The following is a 25839-nucleotide window of genomic DNA, read 5'->3' on the forward strand; positions in this document are numbered from 1 at the left end:
AGGTTAGGCAATTAAGTATTGATGCGTAGGTGACTTAATCAGTTTATTGAAGAAGTGGGGGAGCAGAGGAGAGGTTGTGAGCTGCTTGTAACTCTGGATCTAAATTCAGTTAGATATTGGGCTCATGACAGCAAACAGGATCAGCAGGAGACTTGACATTAGGTGGGCTTCTCCAGCTGGTGTTGATTGAACCTCCCTCCCTCGGGTTGAGGAGGTTTTCATATTAACAGATACACTTTAATGCTGAGCCCATGTGAGTAGCTGGGAACCCTGGATGATCTTATTTTAGCTCTCTGGGAAAATGTCCTTTCTCCTGCTGGATTGGACTTTCAAATGAGATTGTACGAAGGAGGGATGGTGTTTTGAAAGATTCAAGTTCTAGTGTGAATGCGCAGTATTTGGTAAATCTGAGATTATAGTTAATTTTGGAAATTTGGCAGACTAATTGTTCTGAATCTGCCCTCCAATTACTGCCTTATATCTAGCCTCTCTCTCTCTCTCTCTCTCTCTCTCTCCCCAGACCAACCTTCATATTTCTGGAGCACCCCATTGTCTTCACTCCTTGCCCAGCTCTCCCGTTACCTCCAGTATGAATTCCTCTAGCTCGCTGCACTGAATGTGCCTGGGTCATGGTTACCAACAGTACTCTGTGCGATTGCTATAGCTCCACCCTCCTGGATCATTCCATGTGGCCTCTGATGAAGTTGATTACTCTGTCCTCCATCCCTTCCTGTCTGTGACACAGTGCTGTGGCACTACTCTTCTATGACTGGTGTAGAGGCCCAGTATTTGCCCGGTGTCGCACACAGTTTGTACAGTCTGTCTTCCTTTTTTCCAGTTGCCCAGCACCGAAGCTGGTGTTTAACCGAGTGAATGGGAAACGCTGTCCAACACCAGGAATCACTGACACTCGGGAAGAGGAGCACACACCAGCTCATGAGGAGAATGTCCGGTTTGTTTACGAAGGTAAGGGGTTGACCCAAGTCAGGACCTAGGGCATTATATGCTGTGCAGATGAGAGGAATTATTTTTCTCTTTTTCTCTCTCTCTCTATCTGCCTGTCTCTCCCTGTTTCCCCCTCTGCCACTGCTCCTGCCTCTCCTCTCCACCAACCCCTCCCCCCACCCCTCAACCTCTTTCTCCCCCCCAGCCCAAATGTTGTCCTGTCTGGCTGGCTAGCTGCATGTCTCTCTCTCTCGCTTTCTCTCTTTCACATTCTGTGTGGTCATCTGTGTCTGTTTCTGCTCCATCTCCAAACCCCCACATCCACAAAATGCTGAGCAGTATTTCAGTGGTGCTCACAGTAACCTTTGGTCAGCCTGTCCATACTGCAGAAAGCAAATCTGCCGGCAGGGAGCTTTATTCCAACAGAAATGCTGGAAATACGCAGCAGGTTTGAAGCTTGTGAAAAAGAGAAGCACGAGGTTAATGTGTGGGACTCAGTCTCTGCATTGTGATTTCATGAAGGGCTTGCAGCAGGTTGTTTCTTCTCAATGCGCTGTCTCATGCTCATCTCTGCTGGTGTGGACTGTGGGTGGGTTAGAGTTCCACGGACTCCAGCATCCCATTCTCCCCTTCCCCCACTGTTGCCAGTATCCTGATGCACACCCACAGGCGTGTAATGATATTGGTTTTGAATGCAATGGCTCCAGTACCTGATAAAAGAGAACCATTTACAATGTTAGCTAGTGTGGTGGCTAGTAAGGGAAGTTGTCTAGCCAGCAGTTTATTGGGAATAGGGTTGAGAGAACAGGAGGTGGGTCTAATGGATGAGGTATTCCAGTCTTAATCTTGTGCTATAACATGTGACAGCGAGACTCCAAGAGCTGGCGCCTCAGGGAGCTGAGAATACCTGTTGTATATTAGTTTGTCCCTTGAATACTTGCTTATTCACAAGGACAAGCTGTTCAATGATTTTCAGTGAGATTCTGTACAATGTGCGCATGAGCCCATCCCCTTAATGATATCTAATGTGGGATTAGAGTGATATCCGAAAGTGTAAGATTGGTCATTACTGTGGGCTGACACTGGTTCTATCCAGTCAAATGTGTTGAGGTTGATTGTGTAGTAGAGGGTGGATCTTATTTGTGTTTTCCAGTGATATGCGAGTGTTTCGCCCTTTCTGACTTTCAGGGTTGTTTTATATTTGTGGTTGTTACAGACTTTAATCATTAACCATTTTGACTGTGTCTTATCGACTTGAGCTGATTCATTGTGAAAGTTTTGCCAGTTGTTTTATCTGTTTGATCTTCACAGACCTTCCAACTCTCTCTCATTTAACAAGGTCACAAGATGAAAGCTTTTTGGCCCATCAAGATTTACATGTTGTCTGTTTTTGTTCCTATGCGCTGCACTTTACATGTTCTTACATTAAATCCCACCTGCCTTTGCTGTGTCGCTTGCATATTTTGTCCGTCTAACTCTGCTGATTCAACTCCCTTTACTAGTTTGGAATTATGAGCAAACTTGATCACATTGTATTGAGTGTCTGAATCCAAGTAATGTGTATAAATTAGAAACAACAATGGTTCCAACATAAGCTCTAAAGTACCCCATTGGGTGGTTCTTCCCACTCACATGTAACTACTTTAAACAAGTACTTGCTGTTTCCTACCATTCAACCAATCCCATTGTTCAGCCTGAATCGTTCACAAATTTGAGTTTAATGAATCACCTTTCATGTGGAACTTTATGAAAAGTATTTTGCAAATTGAGGTGCATCTCGTCCTGGGGTTTACAGCTGTCTAACTTGGGTTGTCACTTCCTCGAAAAAGCAGAGAGGAAGGTCAGGCAGGATTTTCCCCTGTGTGAATCCTGTGCTGACTGTTCTAACTAGCTTATTGTTGTACAGGGATAATCCATAAATCTGATGATCAGTTCCAATACTTTATGTGAAATGAAAATCAGGGTGATGAGTCTGAAGTTGTATTAAGTTCAGTAGATGAGAGGGCAGTGCTTGACCTTCAGCAGCACCTGATTCTCCTCCTTGCCCCAGCCCCATACTGCCTCATCTAAGAAAATGTTTGACAGTGTGTTCCAGTCAGTGCTGCCAAGTACATCTGAAGGTTAGCTGCTGTTTGGATATTGATATTAAAGGGACAAGCCTGTCTTCTGGCTGCATACATGAACAGGGTTAAGGTTAGTTATTGCCAGCTGTTCTCTGCAACATGACAGTCTGGCTAATACTTGCACCAAGGCCAAAACACAAACTGGCATAGGCCTCAACAGCAATGACTTGTATATAGTGCCTTTAACATAGTAAAATGTCTCAAAACATTTCACAGGAGTGTTATAAAACAAGATTTGACACTGGAAGGAAGGTGGGTTGTAGTACTGATTAGGGAGGACATTGTAGTGTTGGAAAGAGAGGATGCCCTTGAGGGGGCAAGGACAACATTTGTTTGGTTAGAGCTGAAAAACAAAAAGGCTATAAATTACACTTTCTAGGGGTATTCTATAGACCTCCAAATAGTGAGAGATATAGAAGAGCACTCTGCAGAGAAATCACAGGGATAGAATCACAAGAACCATAGAGTGGTGAAATTGGGGACTTTAATTACCCAAATATTGATTGGAATGGTGGTTAGAGTAAGGGGTAATGAGGGAGAGGAATTTCTGAAATGTGTTCAGGAGAACTTCCTTGACCAGTATGTTCTCAGTTCGAGGGTGCGTTGAAAGGAAGCATTGATGGTTCTGATGCTAGGGAATGAAGTGGGCCAAGTGTCTGTGGGGGAACACTTTGGTAAGAGTGACCATTGTATCATAACGTTTAGACTATTAACGCAAAAGAGCAAGGAACAAGCTCAAGTAGAATGCTTAAATTGGAAGAGGAGATGCTTCAAGTTAAGGAAGGTTACATTTCAGCAAGGGTGGAAGATAGGGGAACCATAGCCAGGGCTCATTGGATGATGAGGGAGATGGAATATATAATGAAACAAAAAGAAGAGGATGTTTGACGTCTGTCGGATGAATTCTTCAAGTGAGAACTGGCTGAAATAAAGTAGGTTGAGAGGGAAAATTAAGAGGAAAATAAGACTGGCATAGGGAGAAAATGAGAATTGCATGGCAGTTAATATAAAAGGGACCCAAAAATCTCTTCTGGCATGTAACTATTAAATGGATAGTAAGAGGTGGAATGGGTCCTATTAGGGGGAAAGAGTGTGATATATGCTTGGGGGCACAGGACAAGGCTGGAATACTTGATGAGTACTTTGTATCAATGTTTACTAAGGAAGAGGAAGCTGACAAAGTATCAGTAGAAACAGAGGTGGTAGAGGTAATGGATGGATGGGTGAAAATTGAGACAGGAGGTATTGAAAGACTGGCCATGCTTAGATTGAACTAGTTACCTGATTCAGATGGGTTTCATCCCAAGATGCAAAAGGAAGTGTGGTTGGAAATAATGGATGGACTTGTCATAATCTTCCATTCTTCCCTGGAGACAGGGGTGGTGCCAGAGAATTGGAGAGTGGCAAATGTGAAATCCAAATTCAAGGGTGCAGGACTATCCTAGTAACTACAGGCAAGTTAGTTTAACACCATAGAGTCATTTTATGGCACAGAGGGAGACCATTTGACACATCAAATTCATGCCTGCTCCCTGCGGAGCAATTCAGTTAGTCCCACACCCCTTCCAATCCCTGTATCCCTGCAAGTTTATTTCCTTCAAGTCCCCATCCAATTTCCTTTTGAAATTGTTGATTGTCCACGAGGGTGGTGGAAGAGGGAACAGAGAGTTCCAGGTCATTACCACTCACTGTGTCTAAATTACGCTGACGACCAATTTAAGATTGTCAGTCGGACTCGCCGTGTGGTGCATTAATGTGTACTGGAAGCTACATATATTAATACACAGGGCTCTGTTCTTTGCAGACAGAAAGAACACATACACACATTGCACCTGTTTCAGCTAAACAAAATAAGTGACAGCCATTTGCTGACTCATTCCTCAGGGCAATGTCTTGACCAATCAGGGTCAAGCTGCCTGGTTTAAATTTCAAACAATGCTTGGTAGTTAACTGTCAGTTACCATCACTGGTGCATTCTCCATGGCAACACCACTTGCCAACGAATCAGTACTCTCTTCACATACAGTATAAATCGTTGTTTTCCCCTGATATTGGTATTCTTGTGAAATGTCCTGATGAGTGCAAGATCAAAAGCTTAGACATGTCTCTTTTTGTCAGCAATAAAATAAAACGTTCTTCCTGACATTTCCCCTCTGCATCTGTTGCCTAGAATCTTAAATCTGTACCCCCTCCCCACCCCACCCCACCTGCCAGTCCTTGTAACATCAGCTAATGGGAAGAGTTTTTTTTTCTTGTCTTCCTTATCTAAACCAGTCATAATCTTTTACACCTGTATCAAATTGCCCCTCAAACTCCTTTACTCCAAGGAAAACAACCCCAGCCTTTCCAGCCTAACCTTGTAGCTATAACCCCATTATCCATGGAACCATTCTGATAAATCCCCTCTGCACCCTCACAAAAACCTTTGCAGCTTTCCTAAAGTGTAGCGACCAGAGCTAGATGCAATCCTCTAATTGGGGCCTAACTAGAGCTTTATAAAGGTTCAGCATAACTTCCCTGCTTTTGTACTCAGTGCTTCTAATTATGAAATCCAGGACCCCATATGGTTTGCTAACCACTCTCTCAATGTGTCCTGCCATAGAACCATAGAAAAGTTATGGCACAGAAAGAGGCCATTCAGCCAATTATATCTGCGCCGGCCAAAAAAGAAACTAGCTGTCCATTCTAATCCCAATTTCCAGGGCATCGTTCCGAGCCTTGCAGTTATAGCACTTTAGGTGCAGATCCAGATACCTTTTAAATGAGTTGAGAGTTTTTGCCTCCGCCACCAATTTAGGCAGCGAATTCCAAACACCCACCACCCTCTGGGTGAAGAAGTCTTTCCTCATGTTCCCGTTAATCCTTCTACCAATCACCTTAAATCTATGTCCCCAGTAGGGGAAACAGGGTATCCCTGTCTACTTTAGGCCCTTGTAATCTTGTACACCTCAATCAGGTCACCCCTCAGCATCCTCAGTTCCAAGAAAAACAAACCCAGCCTATTCAATCTTTCCTGCAATTTTCAAGCCCTGGCAACATTCCTGTAAATCTCCTCTGTACTCTCTCCAGAACGGTACACAAAATTCCAGCTGTGGCCTAACCAGCCTTTTATACAGTTCCATCCTTACATCCCTGCTTTTGTATTCTATACCTCGTCCAATAAAGGAAAGCATTCTATATGCTTTTAGGAAGGATGTGAACGCATTGAAGAGAGTGCAGAAGAGGTTTACAAGAATGGTTCCAGGGTTGAGAAACTTCAGTTATGAAGATAGATTGGAGAAGTTGGGACTGTTCTCCTTGGAGAAGAGGAGATTTGATAGAGGTGTTCAAAATCTCGAGGGGGCTGGACAGAGCAGATAGAAAGAAACTGTTCCCACTCATAAAATGATCCAGAACGAGAGGGCACAGATTTAAAGTAATTTGCAAAAGAAGCAAATGTGATGTGAGAAAAAACTTTTTCACACAGCGAGTGGTTCAGGTCTGGAATGCGCTGCCTGGGGGTATGGTGGAGGCAAGTTCGATTGAGGCATTCAAGAGGACATTATTTGAATAGAAACAATCATCTGATGTGCAGGGTTTCAGGGAAAAGGCAGGAGAATGGCACTAAGTCATGGATGTTCATTCATGACCTGGTGCATGAGCTGGGCTGAATGGCCTCCTGTACTGTAACAATTCTGTGATTCTGTTATCCACCTGTCCTGCCACCTTCAGGGGTCTGTGGACATGCACTCCAAGGCCTTTCACTTCCTCTACCCCTTCCAATCTCCTCCCGTTTATTGTGTATTCTCTAGCTTTGTTTGCCCTCACCAAATGCATTACCTTACACTTCCTCAAAAAATTTGATTAAATTAGTAAGACATGACCTTTCCCTAATAACTGCTGACTAACCCTGATTAATCTGTTCCTTTCTTGGTGACAGTTTATCCTGTCTCTCAGAATTGATTCTAATAATTTGCCCACCACCAAAGTCAGACTGACCGGCCTATAATTATGTGGCCTAACCCTTGCATACTTCTTAAATATTGGTACAATGTTAGCAGACCTCCAATCCTCTGGTATCTTGCCTGTATCTAGTGAGAATGGGAAAATGATCCTCACAGCATCCGCTATTTCCTCTCTGGCTTCCATTAATAACTTGGGATACGATCCATCCGGCCCTGGTGATTTATCCAGCTCCAAGGATGTCAGTTCCTCCAGCACATCATCTCTCACCATGCTGCTTATATCAAATATTTCACACTCCTCCTCTTTAGAATACTTGCATCATCCCTCTCCTTAGTGAAGACAGAGACAAGGTCCTCATTGAGAACCCTGCCCACATCTTCAGCATCAGTGCACAAGTTACCATGTATATCTCTGAAAAGCCCTACCCTTTCCTTATTTATCCTCTTGCTCTTATTGTCCTTGTAAAACATTTTTGGATTTTCCTTGGTTTAACTTCCCAATATTTTCTCATATCCTCTCGGAGCTTTCCTAATTACCTTTTTTACTTCACCCCTGTACTTTCCATACTCCTCTAGGCTTTCTACAGCATTGAGATTTTTGTGACTGCCATAAGCTTTCTTTTTCTGCTTTACCTTACCTGGTATGCTTCTAGATAACCAGGGGTTTCTAGATTTGGCAGTGCCACCCTTTTTCTTTGTGGGAACATGGCCACACGGTCCCTATAGAATCTCGCTTTTGAATGCCTCTCACTGGTCTGTCACTGATTTCCCTTCAAGGGGGTTGGGACAGGCAGAGCTGGATACCTGAAAAATACCTGGAAAACTCAGCAGGTCTGACAGCATCTGCGGAGAGGAACACAGTTAACGTTTCCAGTCCATATGACTCTTCAACAGAACTAAGGAGAAATAGAAAAGAGGTGAAATATAAGCTGGTTTGTGGGGAGGTGGGGTAGTAGGACAGGTAGAGCTGGGCTAAATAGGCTAAAAACCGAAATAGGCGGTGCCACTTCATGCTCTTGTCTGGATCTGGAAAAATTTATTAATTTTGCTTCCAGTTTCCACCCCTCCATTATTTTCACATGGTCGGTCCATCACTGACACTTCCCTTCCCTTCCTTGACCTCTCAATCTCAATTTCTGGCGATAGACTGTCCACCAATATTCATTACAAGCCTACCGACTCCCACAGCTACCTCGACTACAGCTCCTCACACCCCGCTTCCTGTAAGGACTCCATCCCATTCTCTCAGTTCTTTTGCCACCATCGCATCTGTTCTGATGAGGCCACTTTCAAAAACAGTTCTTCTGACATGTCTTCCTTTTTCCTTAACCGAGGTTTTCCACCCACGGTGGTTGACAGGGCCCTCAACCATGTCCGGCCCATCTCCTGCGCATCCCCCCCTCACACCTTCCTCTCCTCAAACCACGATAGGGTCCCCCTTGTCCTCACTTATCACCCCACCAGCCTCCACATTCAAAGGATCATCCTCCGCCATTTCCGTCAACTGCAGTATGATGCCACCACCAAACACATCTTCCCTTAACCCCGCAGCAGCATTTCGCAGGGATCGTTCCCTCCGGGATCCTGGTCCACTCCTCCATTACCCCCTACACCTCAACCCCCTCCCACAGCACCTTCCCATGCAACTGCAGAAGGTGCAACACCTGCCCCTTTACTTCCCCCCTCCTCACCATCCAAACACTCCTTTCAAGTGAAGCAGCATTTCACTTGCACTTCCCTCAATTTAGTCTACTGCATTCGTTGCTCCCAATGCAGTTTCCTCTACATTGGAGAGACCAAATGCAGACTGGGTGACTGCTTTGCAGAACATCTTCGGTCTGTCCACAAGCATAACCCAGACCTCCCTCTCACTTGCCATTTCAACACTCCACCCTGCTCTCGTGCCCACATGTCTGTCCTTGGCCTGCTGCAATGTTCCAGTGAAGCTCAATGCAAACTGGAGGAACAACACCTCATCTTCTGACTAGGCACTTTACAGCCTTCCGGACTGAATATTGAGTTCGACAAGTTTAGATCATGAACTCTCTCCTCCATCCCCACCCCCTTTCCGATCCCCCCACTTTTCCAATAATTTATATATATTTTTCTTTTCCCACCTATTTCCATTAATTTAAAATTTATTTCCATCCATTGTTTTATCTCTACCTTTTAGCCTATTTCTATTTCTCCACCCCCACCCCACTCCCAGTAGGGCTATCTGTAACTTGCTTGTCCTGCTTTCTACCCTTAATGTCCCTTTTAGCACATTCCTTAGATAATATCACCACTGTCAATAACTCTTTGTTCTTTTGTCTATGACACCTTTTGGCTATCTCTCCACCTATCGCTGTCCCTCTATCCAGCTCTACCTGTTCTCCTCACCCCCCCCCCCCCCCCCCCCACCCCGCCACCTTTAAACCAGCCTGTATTTCACCTCTTTTCTATTTTTCCTTAGTTCTGTTGAATACGTTAACTGTATTCCTCTCCGCAGATGCTGTCAGACCTGCTGAGTTTTTCCAGGTATTTTTGTTTTTGTTCTAGCCTTATTTGATGATTCATTTAGTATATCATTCCTCCTTACAGCTGTAATTGGTTCTTTAACCAATAATGCTACACCCCCACCTTTTTGGCCCCCTTTCTATCCTGCCTGAAAACCCTATATCCAGGGATGTTGAGCTGCCATTATTTCCCCTCTTTAAGCCAAGTTTTCGTTATAGCAATGATATCACGCTACTATGTGTCTCTGTGCCCTCAGCTCATTGGCTTTATTTGTTATACTCTTTGTATTTAAATAAATACTTTTAACATGGCCAAATTCCTGTGCTGCAAGCCTTTTAACCTTTACTTCTTCTGTCATTGAGTTACTTGCTAATTTTCTGTCTCCCAGTCCCTGCTATGAATTTGTCTTATCTGAATCTGCCTTCAGGTTCCCATTACCCACCAATCTAGTTTAAAACCTCCCCAACAGCAGTAGCAAATCTCCTGCAAGGACATTCGTCCCAATCCTATTCAGGTGTAGACCACCCAGTTTATACAGATCCCATCTTCCCCAGAACTGGTTCCAATGCAGCAGAAATCTGAAACCCTCCCTCCTGCACCACCTCTCTGGCCATGCATTCATCTGGTGTATTCTCCTATTTCCATAGTCACTAGCACTTGGCCTTGGAAATAATCTGGAGATTACTACCTTTGATGTCTTGTTTGCTAATCTCTTTCCTAACTCTCTGAATTCAGCCTACCATCTTCAAAGATTGATGCGCATGTACCCCCAGGTCCCTCTGTTCCTGCACATTCTTTAAAATTGTACGATTAGGTGTATATTGCCTCTCCCTATACCTTCTATGCAAATGTATCACTTCACACTTCTCCATTCCATCTGCCACCTGTCTGTGCATTCCGCTAGCCTATCTATCTCCTGTTGCATGTGATTTGTATTGTCCTGCTGTTTGTCTCTACTCCAAGTTTGGTATCATCAGCAAATTTTGAAATTTACCTTGTATTTTCAGATCCAAGTCATTTATATATAGCAGAAAAAAACAATTGTCCTAGTATTGACCCCTGGGGAACACTGCTGTCTACCACCATTCAGTCCAAAAAGCAACCATCTATCATGACTCATCATTTTCTGCCCTTAAGCCAATTTTTTATCCAATTGGATACTGACCCTCCTATTCCATAAACTTCAGTTTTATTAACCAGCCTTTTATGTGGTACTTTGTCACTTTCCTAAAATCCACATAGTTGACATCCACTGTATTCCCTTCAACCTTCTGTTACTGCAACAAAAAAATCAATTATATTAGTCAAGCACAATCTGCCTTTTATAAATCCATGCTGTCTCTCTAATCAAACCTCTCCAAGTGCTGATTGATTTTTCCCTGATTATAGTTTCCAAAGCCGTACCCACCTCTGATAAACTAACTGGCCTGTAGTTGCTGAGACTGTCCCTTTCTTAAATATGGGTTACATATTTGCCACTTTCAAATCCTCTGGCACCTCCCCCATATCTGGGGAAGATTGAAACACAAATTCAAGGCATTCCGCTATTTCCACCCCTACTACTTTTAGCAACTTGGAATGCGAGTCATCCAGACCAGGTGACGTATCTACCTTATGCATAGCCAGCCTTACCTCCTCCCTTTCAATTTCTTACACTATTAATTGCCTCCACTATCTCTGCTTCTACTAATATTTTGTCAGAACCCTCTTCCTTAGTAAGCGCCGATAAGTATTCTAGACTAGCCCTGCGCCCCTAAGCATGTATCACCCTCTTTTTCCCTAATAGGACCCACTCCTCCTCAAATATCGATTTGAGATAATGTTAGAGTAAAGGGTAAGGAGGGAGAAGAATTTGTGAAATGTGTAAAGGAGAACTTCCTAAATTAGTACGTTCTTGGCCAACTAGAAAGGAGCACTGCTGGATCTGCTGCTGGGAAACGAGGTTGGACCAAGTTTCTGTGGGGGAACATTTAGGTAAGAGTCATCAGCGTAACATCCCTGATGCTCTGCAGTGACTGCATCTTCCCCTCAAACTTGGAAATTCTGAGCTTGTGCTGGAGCAACTGGAGCAAGAGGCATCAAATGTCCTGAAGTTCCCACATGGCGCAGGAATCTCAAGCAATAGGTCTCAGATGCCCATCCATGATGTTTAAAATAAACTCTGTTCCTAGTTAGTACCCTGCATAAACTCTTAATTTTAATGAATACCTCTAGACCTACTCGGTGTTTATACACTTATTAATTTACTTACTGTTATATGAACCCTGATTGAATATTTTTAATTTCCCGGCACCTAATTTGAATGAATACTTAATTTAGAGAAAGTAAAGAGAAAAATGCTCAGCAACCAATCATTTACCTACTTTGGCGTTGCACTAAGATTTTTTCGAATGCAGCCAGTGGGCTCCAAACCTGCACACCTGCTGTCGCCCAGTGGTCTCACAGAGCTGCAAAAGAGACTCCAGGATGGTATATTGCCTTCCTGGTGCTAGGATCAAGGATATCTCAGAGAGGCTGCAGGGCATTCTGAAGGGAAAGGGTGAACAGTCGGTGGTCGTGGTACATATTGGTACAACAACATAGGCCAAAAAAAAAGGATGAGGTCCTTCGAGCTGAATGTAAGGAGTTAGGACATAAATTAAAAAGTAGGAAATCAAAGGTAGTAATCTCAGGATTACTACCAGTGCCACATGCGAGTGAGAGTAGAAACAATAGGATATATCAGGTGAATATGTGGCTGAAGAAATGGTGTAGCGGGGAGGGATTCAGATTTCTGGGACATTGGGACCGGCCTTGGTAAGATTTAAAAAGAGCGGGAGCTGAAAGTCAGAGCGGAGATTTAAAAAGAGCGGGAGCTGGACTAGGGGCTGAAAGTGGTGCGAAGACATCACGGTTCAAAAAGTGACGTAATGCAGGGGTCAGGTGAGTACTTCTACTTCTTTTTCTACTAATTAAATTGCTGCAGTGAGGACTTAGGACTGTATAGTGGGAGTGTTTGGAGTGGAATAAGGCCCATAGCATAATTAGTATTCTCTAAAGGGAGTAACTAACGAGTTTAATCTAAAGGAAAGTCATGGAAGCAGAGCTCGTACACATTATATGCTCCTCCTGTGCTATGTGGGAAGTCATGGACAGTTCCAGTGTTACTGGCGACCATGTGTGCAGGAAGTGTGTCCAGCTGCAGCTACTGGATAACCGCATTTCGGAGCTGGAGCTGCGGGTGGATTCACTGTGGAGCATCTGCGATGCTGATATTATCATCAACAGCACATTCAATGAGGTAGTCACATCGCGGGTAAAGACTGAACAGGCAGAGTAGAGGAAGGCAGGCAGGCAGGACAGGAGCTCCCTGTGGCCGTCCCCCTCTCTAACAGATATACTGTTTTGAATACTGATGGGGGAGACAACTTCTTGGGGGAAAACAGCAGGAGCCAAGTCCATGGCACCACTGGTGGCTTTGCTGCACAAGAAGGGAGGAAGAAGAGTGGCAGGGCTATAGTGATAGGGTATTCAATAGTAAGGGGAACAGACAGGCATTTCTGCAGCCGCAAAAGAGACTCCAGGATGGTATATTGCCTTCCTGGTGCTAGGGTCAAGGATGTCTCAGATAGGCCGCAGAGCATTCTGAAGGGAAAGGGTAAACAGTCGGTGGTCGTGGTACATATTGGTACAACAACATGGGCCAAAAAAAAAAGGATGAGATCCTACGAGCTGAATGTAAGGAGTTAGGACATAAATTAAGAAGTAGGAAATCAAAGTTAGTAATCTCAGGATTACTACCAGTGCCACGTGCAAGTGAGAGTAGAAACAATAGGATATATCAGATGAATATGTGGCTGAAGAAATGGTGTAGCGGGGAGGGATTCAGATTCCTGGGGCATTGGGACCGGTTCTGGGGAAGGTGGGACCAGTACAAACAGGACGGGTTGCATCTGGGCAGGACTGGGACCAATGTCCTCAGGCGGGGATGGGACGGGACAGGGAAGGTGTTTGCTAGTGCTGTCGGGGAGGATTTAAACTAGAATGGCAGGGGGATGGGAACCTGAGGAGGGAGAAACAAGGATAGAAACAAAAGAAAGAAGCAAAAGTGGAAGACAGAAAAACAAGGGCAAAAAACAAATGGGGTCATAGTGAAAAATAAAGCTAAGATGACTAACAAGGTTAAAAAGACAAGTCTAAAGGCATTGTATCTTAATGCGCGGAGCATTTGCAATAAGGTAGATGAATTAACAGTGCAAATAGATATAAACAGTTATGATATAGTTACAATTACAGAGACATGGCTGCAGGGTGACCAAGGATGGGAACTGAACATCCAGAGATATTCAGTATTTAGGAAGGACAGACAAATAGAGAAAGGAAGTGGTAGCATTATTAGTAAAGGAGGAAATCAATGCAATTGTAAGGAAGAATATTGGTTCGGAAAATCATGATGTAGAATCTGTTTGAGTGGAGATAAGAAACACCAAGGGGCAGAAAACCTTGGTGGGGGTTGTCTATAGGCCCCCAAATAGTAACGGAGATGTAAGGGAAGGCGTTAAAGCAGAAAATTAGAGACACGTGCAATAAGGGTACAACTGTAATCTTGGGTGACTTTAATCTACATATTGATTGGACAAACCAAACTAGCAATATACTGTGGGGGAGGATTTCCTGGATGTATACGTGATGGTTTCTTAGACCAACATGTTGAGGAACCAACTGGAGAGCAGGCTATCCTAGACTGGGTATTGTGCAATGAGAAAGGATTAATTACAGTCGTGTTGTGCAGGGTCCCTTGGGGAAGAGCGACCATAAAATGATAGAATTGTTCATTGGGATGGAGAGTGAAGAAGTTGAATCCGAAATTGAGTCCTGAATCTAAATAACGGGAACTACGAGGGTATGAGGCGCAAGTTGGCAATGATGGATTGGGGAACCCTACTAAAAGGACTGACAGTGGATAGGCAATGGCCAATATTTAAGGAACGTATGCATGAATTACAACAATTATTCATTCCTGTCTGGTGCAAAAATAAAACAGTAAAGGTGGCTCAACCTTGGCTTACAAAAGAAATCAGGGCTGGTATTAGATACAAAGAGATATATAAAATTGCCAGAAAAAGCAGCAAGTCTGAGAATAGGAAGCAATTTAGTATTCAGCAAAAGTGGACAAAAAGATTGATCAAGAAGGGGAAAATGGAGTATGAGAGAAAGCTTGCAGGGAACATAAAAACTGACTGTAAAGCTTCTATAAGAATGTGAAGAGAAAAAGATTAGCAAAGACAAATGTAGGTCCCTTACAGTCAGAGACGGGGGAAATTATAATGGGGAACAAAGAAACGGCAGAAGAATTGAACACATATTTTGGCTCTGTCTTCACAAAAGAGGACACAAATAATTTCCCAGAAATGTTAGGGAACCAAGGGTCTAATGAGAGGGAGGAGTTGAAGAAAATCAGTATTAGGAAAAAAACATGGTGCTAGAGAAATTAAAGGCTGAAAAATCCCCAGGGCCTGATAATCTACATCCTAAAGGAAATGGTCCTTGAAATATTGGATGCATTGGTGGTTATCTTCCAAAATTCTATAGACTCTGGAGTAGTTCCTACAAATTGGAGGGTGGCAAATGTAACCCCACTATTTAAAAAAGGATGGAGAGAAAAAACAGAGAATTGCAGACCCGTTAACCTAACATTAGTAGTGGGGAAAATGCTAGAGTCTATACTAAAAGATGTAACAGAACATTTGGAAAGCATTAACGGGATTAGACAAAGTCAGCATGGGTTTATGAAAGGGAAATCAAGCTTAACTAATCTACTGGAGTTTTTTGAGGATCTAACTAGTAGGATAGATAAGGGAGAACCAGTGGATGTGGTGTATTTGGATTTCAAGAAGGCTTTTGATAAGGTCCCACATAAGAGGCTAGTGGGCAAAATTAAAGCACAGAGGATTGGGGATAATATACTGACATGGATTGAGAATTGGTTGACAGACCAGAAACACAGAGTGGGAATAAATGAGTCTTTTTCCCGGTGGCAGGCAGTGACTAATGGTGTACCGCAGGGATCAGTGCTTGGGCCCCAGCTATTCACAATATATATAAATGACTTGGATGAGGGAACCAAATATTTCCAAGTTTGCTGATGACACAAAACTGGACAGGGTTGTGAGGAGGATGCAAGAAAGCTTCAGGGTGATTTAGACAAATTGTATGTGGGGGAAAACAAATGGCAGATGCAGTATAACGTGGATAAATGTGAAGTTATACGCTTCGATGTGAAAAACAGAAAGGCAGAGTATTATTTAAATGGTGATATATTGGGAAATGTGGATGTACAAAGGGATCTGGGTATCCTTGTCCTCCAGTCAATGAAAGTAAACAGGTGAGTGCAGCTAGCAATTAGGAAGGCAAATGGTATGTTGGCCTTCATTGCGAGAGGATTTGAGTTCATAAGCAGGGATGCCTTACTGCAGTTATACAGGGCCTTGATGAGACCACACCTGGAGTACTGTGTGCAGTTTTGGTCTCCCTACCTAAGAAAGGATATACTTGCCAGAGAGGGAGTGCAGTGAAGGTTCGTTAGACTGATACTGGGAATGGCAAGACTGTCGTATAAGGAGAGATTGGTTCAACTGGGGCAGTATTCACTAGAGTTCAGAAGAATGAGGGGGAATCTGATTGAAACGTATAAAATTCTATCAAGGCTAGACAGACTGGATGTAGGGAGGATGTTTCCACTGGTTGGGGAGTCTAGAACCAAGGGCCACAGTCTCAGGATGTGGGGCAGGCCATTTAGGAATGAGATAAGGAAAAATTTCTTCACTCAGAGGGTGAAATTCTCTGCCACAGAAGGCTGTGGAGGCTGGGTCACTGAGTATATTCAAGAAATTGATAAACTTTTGGATATTAGGGGCATCAAGGAGTATGGAGAGAAAGTGGGAATATAGCATTGAGATAGAGGATCAGCCATGATCATATTGAATGGGGGAGCAGGCTCGAAGGGCTGAATGGCCTACTCCTGCTCCTAGTTTCTATGTCACTGCTTTTTTATCCTCCCTGCTAGTTGGTCTTTCTCATTCTTGCTGCTGGCACCGCTTTTACATGGTGGATAAAGTTTAGAAACAATAATTGGGGAAAAAAATCAACAGGCACTTAGAGAAATTTGATTAATTAAGGATAGCCAGCAGGGATTTGTAAAGGGCAGATTTATCAAGCATGATCTAATTGAATTTTTTGAAGTAACAGAAAAAGTTGATGAAGGAAATGTGATGGATGTTGTCTCTGTAGATTTTAAGAAAGTATTGACAAAGTACCACATAACAGACTGGTTAACAACATTATGGTTCACTCAATAGGAAGTCACACTCAAGAGGCCTGTCAGACTTGTTGTGTTTTTCCAGCATTTTCTGTTTTTATGACAAGGTTTCTCTATTTGATTCCTGGACTGACCAATTGGATATTGGGCAGGATTGTAGGGGACATGAGGTCTGCTTATGGGAGTGATCAGTGACGCTGAACTTGAGGAAAACATCTAAGAAAAATATTACAATCAAGCAATTGAACTAGAGCACCTGTGTCATTAATTACAGATTCTCAGTTTAATTATTAAACCTTGAGCAATAAATAATTTTATTTAGAAGTTTAATAGGTCACTGGTAATTCTGGTAACAGAGGAAAGTCATGTGGGTTTTTTTCATTTTGAGTGCTCGTTGTTTTATACTGGAAGATAGATATGAAAATACAGACTTAAAAAATTCTCTGTTATAGAGCCTGCCTGGGGCTATCTGTCCTGAACATCTCACTGATAGGGAGGAGTCCAAGTATTTGGGAGCATCTCTGATTATTGCAACTGGAGCAGCAAATTCAGAACAGACTGGGACATAGCAACAGGAAGAGGCCAATTAACCCCTCAAGCCTCTCCGCCATTTGGTGAGATCATGGCTGATCTGCATTCTAACTCCATGTGCCCGCCTTTCCCTCCTATCCTGTGATATCTTTGAATAACAAGTCTATCAATCTCAGATTGAAATTTACAATTGATCATCATCCATTGCTATTTGCAGAAGAGTGTTCCAAACTTCTATCACCCTTAGTGTGTAGAAGTCTTTCTAAATTTCACTCCTGAATGATCTGGCTCCAATTTTTAGACTTGCGTGCCCTGGTCCTAGACTCCCCAAACAGTGGTAATAGTTTCTATCTACCCTAACAGATCCCCTTCGATATCTTGAAAATTTACCAAATCAATTCTTAACCTTATAAATTCCAAGGAATATGACCCTATATTGTAATATTCTCATAATTTAACCCTTGGAATCCAGATATCGTTCTGCTAAACCTGGGCCACACTTTCAATGCCAATATGTCCTTACTAAGGTGTGGTGCACAGTCCTTGGAAGTCTGGTTCTCAGAAGTCCCAGAAGCTGGCTGTCCTTGAAGGATCTTTCACAACATTGGAAGGTTCCAGATATCACTAAAAGACATTACAGTTAGGAGACTTGAATGCACAAGTGAGAAATAAACAGAGCCTGTGTAACTTGCAGGACTATTGGGAGAGTGGGACAAGCTGAATAGATCTGCCAAAGAGCTGGCATGATGGGCTGAATGGCCTTCTCTGCTGTGTCATTCTAATCTGGACATTTGCATGGTTGTCATTTTTGGGAGCTGCTCTGATTTGAGAGTGCTCAAGTCAGTCTCTCTCTCTCCCGTTCTCTCTCCTCGGTGCTTTACTTCAGTGTCAACCTTGGCTCAGTCAGTAACACTCACACGAGCATCAAATCGATGCGGATACTTCAGTGCGGTATGAAGAGAATGCTACATTGCCTAAAGTGCCGTTTTTTGGATGAGACGTTAAACCAAAGTCCCATCTTCTCTTTCAGATGGATGAAAAAGATCCCACGGCAATATTTAAAAAAACAGCAGGGAAGTTCTTCATGGTGCTTAGATCAATATTTATCCCTCAGCCAACATCATGAAATCAGAATGCTTATCTTGCTGCTGTTTGTGGAACTTTCTGTGTGAAAATTGGCTCCTGCAACAGTGACTGCAAATCAAAAAGTACTTAATTAACTCTAAAGTCTTTGGGATGGTGAAAGGTGCTATTTAAATCCAAGTTTTTTTTCTTCCTTTCTTTGTCCTGTAGATCACAGCTATGTCATGTATCCTGGGTATATAGATATCCCACTTCTGTTTCGCGTAATATTGCCTCCCACCATTTGTGTGTAATTCTCAGTGATTGAAATCCTGTCCTTTTCTCTTTCCCAGCATGGCAGCAGGTGGAAGAAGAGCTTGGAGCCAGTCAGCAACTGGAGAATGGGCAGTGCGCTCATGGGCCGGTGCAATACGTGGAGAAAACACCAAACCAGAACTTGAAGAGTAGGTTCTAGTGGTAACTTTGAATATATAGACTTTTTTTATAGAGGGGTGGATGTTTGTCCAGGCTTTGCCAACCCTCCAGGATTGTCCTGGAATATCCAGGATTTATAAAAATATTCCTGAGCATTGTAAGCATCACTGGTAAGGCCAGCATTTATCACTGATCTCTAATTTCCCCTGAGGTGGTGGCGGCGAGCTGCTACCTCGAATTGCTGCAGTCCATGAGGTGCAGCTACACCCACAGTGCTGTTAGGGCAGGAGTTCCAGGATTTTGACCCAGCGCCAGTGAAGGAATGGCAATATAGTTCCAAGTCAGCGTGGCGTGTGACTTGGAGGGAAACTTGCAGGTGGCGGTCCTTTAAAGATTCATCTCTTGGTCACTAACATCTGATCTAAAGACGGCACCTCCAACAGTGCAGGACTCCTTCAGTACTGCACTGGAAGTGTTAGCCTGGATAATGGGCTCAAATGTCGAGAGTGGGACTTGAACACAATCTTCTGACTCAGATGAGAGTGCTACCCATTGAGCCATGACTGGCACAAGAATTAAAATGGATTGTGTTTTATTCCAATTTGTTTTAACACTTAATGTTTATTAGTTATAAAACTATTGGAGACAGCTTAAATAACAAGATGAGGTCATGTAATAAAATCTTGAGGAATAATTCCATTGAGAGTTAGTGGCCCCTTAGCTAGTTTATCCAGCCTGTAGCTGAAACATAGCCCAGGACCACCCTGGTTGAAGTCTGCAGTCTGTGCTGAATTAGCTGATCTGAGCTGGGGTTGCAGTAGGGGTGGAGAGGGGAAATTTTGGTTAGGGTAATCCTGATTGTGATAGTGGCCCTAGCTGGGAATGTGCATGCGCAAAGCCACTGCACTGAATCAGGTGTGGCTTTGCTGCCCTCTGTGGGCAATTTGCTGAATTCATGACCCATGGAGCTTACAAGTGAAGAATGGTGATTGTGATGAATTATTAGTGATCAGAGCGCTGCTATCTAATCCGTGCTGTACCTGCTCTGGGAGTGTTGATATAAATGAAAAAATATCATGAAAGTGTAAGTGAGGGGTTACTTGTGCACACAAGTCTCCTGGGATCCCTGCACTGTTTCAGGAGGTGCTCTGCGTTAAAATGTTGCCCGCTTTGTTTCCCAGACTTTGTCCCGATCGATCTCGAAGAGTGGTGGGCAAAGCAGTTCTTGGCCAATATCCAGAACTCGTCCTAAAGTCAGTCAGGAACGGCCTCCTTTTACAGGGCAGAGGGTCAGCAGCCAGTTAACACTTGGACTTCTTCAGATCTCTCCCTACTCTGTGATTCGTGCACAGTGAAGACATTTTTTTTGTAAAATCTGGATCAACTGGGACTCTCTACAGTGACCGTTGACCTTTGACTTCTCAGCTTCGAATGGATGAAATTCTCTCACCTTTGAGCAATAAAGCAGCAAGTCTGTAAGCAAGACCACCAGAAATGTCTTTACATAATGTTTCAGAAGATATTTTTCATTTTATTCTTAAAGGGTCATTATGTGCTCTGTCTGTACCAGCATACATTGAATGACATCCTGGAGTACCTAGGCCCAAGATACAGCTACCCACCTTGTGACTTGAGTGGAATGGAGAAAAGCACCAAAAAAACGTGCCCGGGGCCATTAATTGGTTATCTCACAGGCCCTTGATTGGGAATGCATGCTCCCATCTCACTCAGGGCAGATCAAGGAACAGCAGCTACTTAAAAACTGCACCCCTCCCCCAAGGAGACGACATGCCACTAAAATTCATCCTTCCTCTACAGGAATTTAGTTTTCATTTTCCAACCTGTTTTGTGCTATCTCAAGATCAGCAGCAAGCAAGAAATTCCAGTTTTGCTTATGCTACAGTATAGAGTGGTTTTGAAATGTGAAGTGTTTTCAATGAATCATGTTTACTTCTTCTGCCACCCCCTCCCCCAATACACATCCAGCGAGCATCAGGTGATTTTAAGCACACTGCCTGTGTTGCTACAGAGGTGAGAGCAGATTTGCAGCCCACCCTTGCCATGGTAACAGCTTCCTCTATGACAAAGGGTTTCACACTCCTCTCACTACCATCTTGTTATCAAGTCGTTGAGGACTGGAATTGAAGTAGTGGCAGTTGGTCACCCTTCATCACTGCTCCAGCAGAACAACCTTCTTCTGTCACCTCAATTCCTTGGGGGCAGTGTCTATGGGGAGAGGGGACAGAAGGACCTGTCTGTCTCCAGGGTGGAGGGTTGGGGATGGGAGGGGGTGGTGGTTAACCTCTCTAATGCCAGTCCATAGAGAAGTAGCTGTCAGTCAGTTAGTAGTCACCCTCGAACAGGTCTCAAATGTGAGCTATAAGCAGGCCTCTTGCATGCTTGTAATAAGCATTAGTGAACAGCACACACTCGAACAGGTAACTGTTCTTCACAAGGATCTGTATTCAAACAAGGCCCCCGCTGGGGGCAAGATTGGGGGCCATCTTATTATTCCTGATGATACAGGAAGAGCATTATCAGATAGGAGGATTTTGTCCTGTGTGGTGCTGGCACTTGCTATGCAGAGGGTGGGTGACACTGAGCAGACTGGGAGGGGCTGTTTAAAAGGACACCTATCATTGATAAAATGATTCAGAAGCACTGGTGGACTCGTCAGAAACTATTTAGGAATGTTAAAACTCTTGAAGCCTCAGTTAATGAGGCAGTGTCAGTTTGTTGCTGATTGTAAATGCAGACAGATCATCCATTATCTAGTGCAATATGAGCTTAATCAGATCTTGGTCTCTCTCAGGTCTCACTCTTCCTTCATTTTAATGTACAGATTCAGTTCTCTGCACTCCTGTTCTTGAGCATGTGGTTCAGATGCTCCAAGCAACTGAAGCTATATTTGGGAGATGTTTACAGTATTCTGGGAGTTCCAATGTTAGTAAATGAGGGTGGTAAATGTGATTTTAAAAGGCACCTACTGTGGCAAACACTTTTTGATGTACTAATATCACCTTATTCACCCCTGCCTTAATGCCCAGTCAAGCTGAGGAGCCAATGACAGACAGCATTCTGGGTAGACAGCTCAACTAGCACTTCAAACTACCAATCACAACATGGCTTTCTGATAGCATTCATAAGACTGCAGACCAATCAAGGGAAGTGGTGGCTCAGCCCCACTCATAGGGGGTTTATTTTTAGATTTTAGATGTCCCCTTGCATATGGGCCTGATGAGCTTCTTAGCATGTCGTACTTAACAAAGAGAACATTTAAACAGCCCACTTATCCCAAGCCACCTCCTCAGGATGTTTCTTGCTTTCCTTCCATTAGCCTCCTGCTTTATTTCTGTAGTCTTCCTGAGTGAACAGAAAGTAGCTGCAAGCAGGCCTCTGTTTAGATAATATTTACATTTTCACTTTCTAAAACAACCTCCAGTGGGGTGCTCTGCTGTGCTGGGGGGAATGAGTGTGATTTTTCTAGAATCCTAGTCAAGCTATTCAATTTCTTTGACATCTCTGTTTCCAGCCCTGTAGTTTTGCCTTTAAAGCCTGGGGTTGAATGCACAGCCCCAGCCCACACCAATGACACTAATCCACTTCAGCTGGGTTCAGTTCAGGGTTTTGCTTCATCACCACTGCCCTATGAGATGATCATTAATTGGGATGTATGGCCTGCTGCCTTTGGCATTCCTGGCACTGGGCTGTCTAACAGGAAGAATCCCAGCTCTGAACCAAAGGAGCTAAACTGTAGAAAATGGTACAGAAACCCCCCATGTTACCACTTGTTTGCACTATGGTGTGATGAGATAACTCTTCACAAAAGAAACAGGGCATCATTTTAATTGGGATTTTCATTTGCTTAATAGATGCTCTGTCAAAATACAGTACAGGATCCCTTAAATGTGTCTGTGGGACGGATGGTGTACCCTTAACCATGTCGGATTGGACACAAACAGAAAATGTTGGAAAAACTCAGCAGGTCTGGCAGCATCTGTGGAGAGAGAGAGAGAGTTAACATTTCGAGTCCATATATCTCTTCAGAGCTAAAGAGATGTAGAAATGTGATTAATTTAATACTGTTTAAGAGGGGGTACAGCAGATGGAGCAAAATAGGTTAGGGATAGGTAATAGCCCAGAGATTGACAAAGTTGTCATGGACACAAGACAAAGGGAGTGTTAATGACTAAAGAAGGTGCTGATAGTGGCATAAAGGTAAGATAGCAGAATGTGTTAATAGCAGAACAAGGGTCAACACTCTGTGAAAGCACAACTTAGAAACAAGTAACAGATGGTCCTGTTTGGGGAAAAAGGATTTTTAAAAAAATTAAAAATATAAAAAAAAATAAAACTTTTAAAATTGGATAAAAAAAGGATAAAGACGGAAGACAGAGTTCATGATCTGAAGTTGTTGAATTCAATGTTAAGTCCGGAAGGCTGTAAAGTGCCTAATTGTAAGATGAGGTTCTGTTCCTCCAGTTTGTGTTGGGCTTCACTGGAACATTACAGCAGGCCAAGGATGGACATGTGGGCATCAGAGCAAGATGGTATGTTGAAATGGCAAGTGACAGGAAAGTCTGGGTCATGCTTGCAGACTGAGCAAAGGTGTTCTGCAAAGCGGTCACTCAGTCTGCGTTTAATCTCCCCAATGTAGAGGAGACTGCATTGAGAACAGCGAATACAGTAGAGCAAACTGAGTGTTGCTTCATCTAAAAGGAGTGTTTGGGACCTTGGAAGGTGAGGAGGGAGGAGTTAAAGGGGCAGGTGTTAACCCTCTGTGATTGCATGGGAAGGTGCTGTGGGAAGGGGATGAGGAGCGATCCCTACAAAATGCTGATGGGACGGGGTGGAGGGAGGATGAGGGGGAGGGTGTGTTTGATGGTGGCATCATGCTGGAGTTGGCAGAGAATGATCTTTGCAATGTGAAGGCTGGTAGGGTGAAAAATGAGGACAAGAGGGACCCTATCGTGGTTCTGGGAGGGGAAGGGGTGAGGGCAGAGGTACGGGAGATGGGTTGGACACGGTTGAAGACCCTGTCAACCACAGTGGGGGGGAAACCTCGGTTAAGGAAAATGGAAGATGTGTCAGAAGCACTGTTCTGGAAGTTAGCATCATTGGAACAGATGCAATGGAGCTGGAGGAACTGGGAGAATGGGATGGGGTCCTTACAAGAAGCAGGGTGTGAGGAGCCGTAGTCAAGGAAGCTGTGGGAGTCAGTGGGATTGTAATGGATATTGGTAGACAGTATCACCAGAAATGGAGACAATGGTGTCAAGGAAGGGAGTGTTAGAGATGGACCATGTGAAGATAAACGGTGTGTGGAAATTGGAAGCAAAATCGACAAATTTGTCCAGGTCCAGACGAGAGCATGAAGCGGCACTGATACAGTCATTGATATACTGAAAAGAGTGTTGTGGGAGGGGGCCTGAGTAGGACTAGAACTAGGAATGTTCCACATAATCCACAAAAAGACAGGCAGAACTGGGACCCATGCAGGTATCAATAGCCACAGCTTTCATTTGGAGAAAGTGAGACAAATTAAAGGCAAAATTGTTCAATGAGAGAACAAGTTCAGGCAGGCGGCCTCTGTTCAAGGAAGAAGCGGAAAGCCCCCAGACCATCCTGGTGGAGGATGGAGGTGTAGAGGGACAGGGCATCCACAGGAAAAAGGATTAGATACCCTTCTTAGGACATAACATAACGTGGCAACGGATGAAGATTGCACCTAGTTTTAATTTTTAAGGTGGACAGAAGATTAAATGAATTCTAAATCTTCCACTGCCACAGTAGGTGGGGTACTGTATTCAGTGTGTACAGGGTCAGTGTGGGGATTTGGCTGGGTGACTGAATCATCCTCGTAGCAAGCTGAGCAGTGTGTCATTAATGTTTTTCTAACTATGCAACGAGTTCTATTTTCTTACACCATAACTAAAGGTTGGAAAAGGGAAGGATTGCAATGGTTAAATCAGTGAACTGAATGAGACAGAACTCTGGAGAGAGGTCCAGTGTTTGAAAACTCGCCCTGTCCTGACTGGAAGCCAGAGGACAAGAGTGTGACCAAACCACAGTCCAGGTGTGACTCTTAAAAGTGAACTTGCATCTCTTCTGAGCCTGTGTATGTGTAAAAATAAATCAAGCTGGATGATTAAGCTGAAAGGAAATAAAATAAAAAAAATCCAAGTGTTTACCCAGTCTTTTCTTTCAAGCAGCTTTTGATCTCTGGGTGTTGGCTGGGTGGATACTGGTCTGTACCTCTCTGGGGAATATTTGATGAAATATTTCAGAAGGAGCTTTACTCTATCCCTTGATAGAGATGGTGTAGAGCAGACCAGGGTAAACAATAACACACGGCCCACTGCAGCTGCACCAGGGAAAGCACACAAGGTACACAGTGTGAGCTGAGTGCACATGTGCAACTTCCTGGCACCAGGAGTTGTGAAAACAAATTGCAGATCTTGCAGAGCTTCAAGGGACGTACAATGAGAGTACTTCAGGATAAGTTGGAGTTGGCCAATGGATTGGAGGCTGGAGGCAGGCTTTTCTTGGGGAGTATGTGTGGCCACCATGCTAAGATAGATGAAGGTACATGCAACAGCAATGAGAGCAACACAAGGTAAGTGGGCATTAAAGGTACTATTAGATTACTGCAGTTTTTATTTTCATTTTGGATTTGCAAGTATGTACACTAATTTCTGAACTTCAAATTATTTTACAATTAAGCATTAATACACTTTATGAAAAGTCAAGTCAACTCATATTGTTTTGTTTCCCCATTTTTCTCATTCCCTCACTGAAGGGACTGATCCTTGCTAAGGTCTGGTGCCATGGTGCTGGCAGTCCAGGATTTGAACCTAGGAACTTTTCAGGTGTGCACTGGCGTAGTAATACACTGAAGAGTGCTTTCACCCATTAGAATAGTTATATATCTAGAATTTATTAAGAAAATTTGCATCCGTGTGTATGTCCTGTCAACTTTTTACACTATGAATTCCTATAGCCA

At 43.6% G+C, this 25839-nt stretch overlaps 1 protein-coding gene across 3 annotated transcripts in view; it reads left to right on the forward strand.

Annotated features, from left to right (window-relative positions):
• Window positions 1–25024, forward strand: part of mcrip2 (MAPK regulated corepressor interacting protein 2) — a 119886-nt gene extending 94862 nt beyond the window's left edge. Inside the window, exons 3-5 of one of the 3 annotated variants that reach the window (XM_041206714.1) lie at window positions 839–966; window positions 18755–18865; window positions 22709–23115. In XM_041206714.1, coding sequence (XP_041062648.1) covers window positions 839–966; window positions 18755–18865; window positions 22709–22857 — 388 coding nt within the window. In that variant the 3' untranslated portion in view covers window positions 22858–23115. Of the gene's footprint in view, window positions 1–838; window positions 967–18754; window positions 18866–20017; window positions 20320–22708; window positions 23116–24773 lie in introns of those variants that run through there. The other 2 variants (XM_041206716.1, XM_041206715.1) reach the window with 2 other exon arrangements.
• The last annotated feature ends 815 nt before the right edge of the window (window positions 25025–25839 follow it).

This window comes from Carcharodon carcharias, chromosome 15 (genome assembly GCF_017639515.1).
Source record: "Carcharodon carcharias isolate sCarCar2 chromosome 15, sCarCar2.pri, whole genome shotgun sequence".
NCBI lineage: Eukaryota > Metazoa > Chordata > Chondrichthyes > Lamniformes > Lamnidae > Carcharodon > Carcharodon carcharias.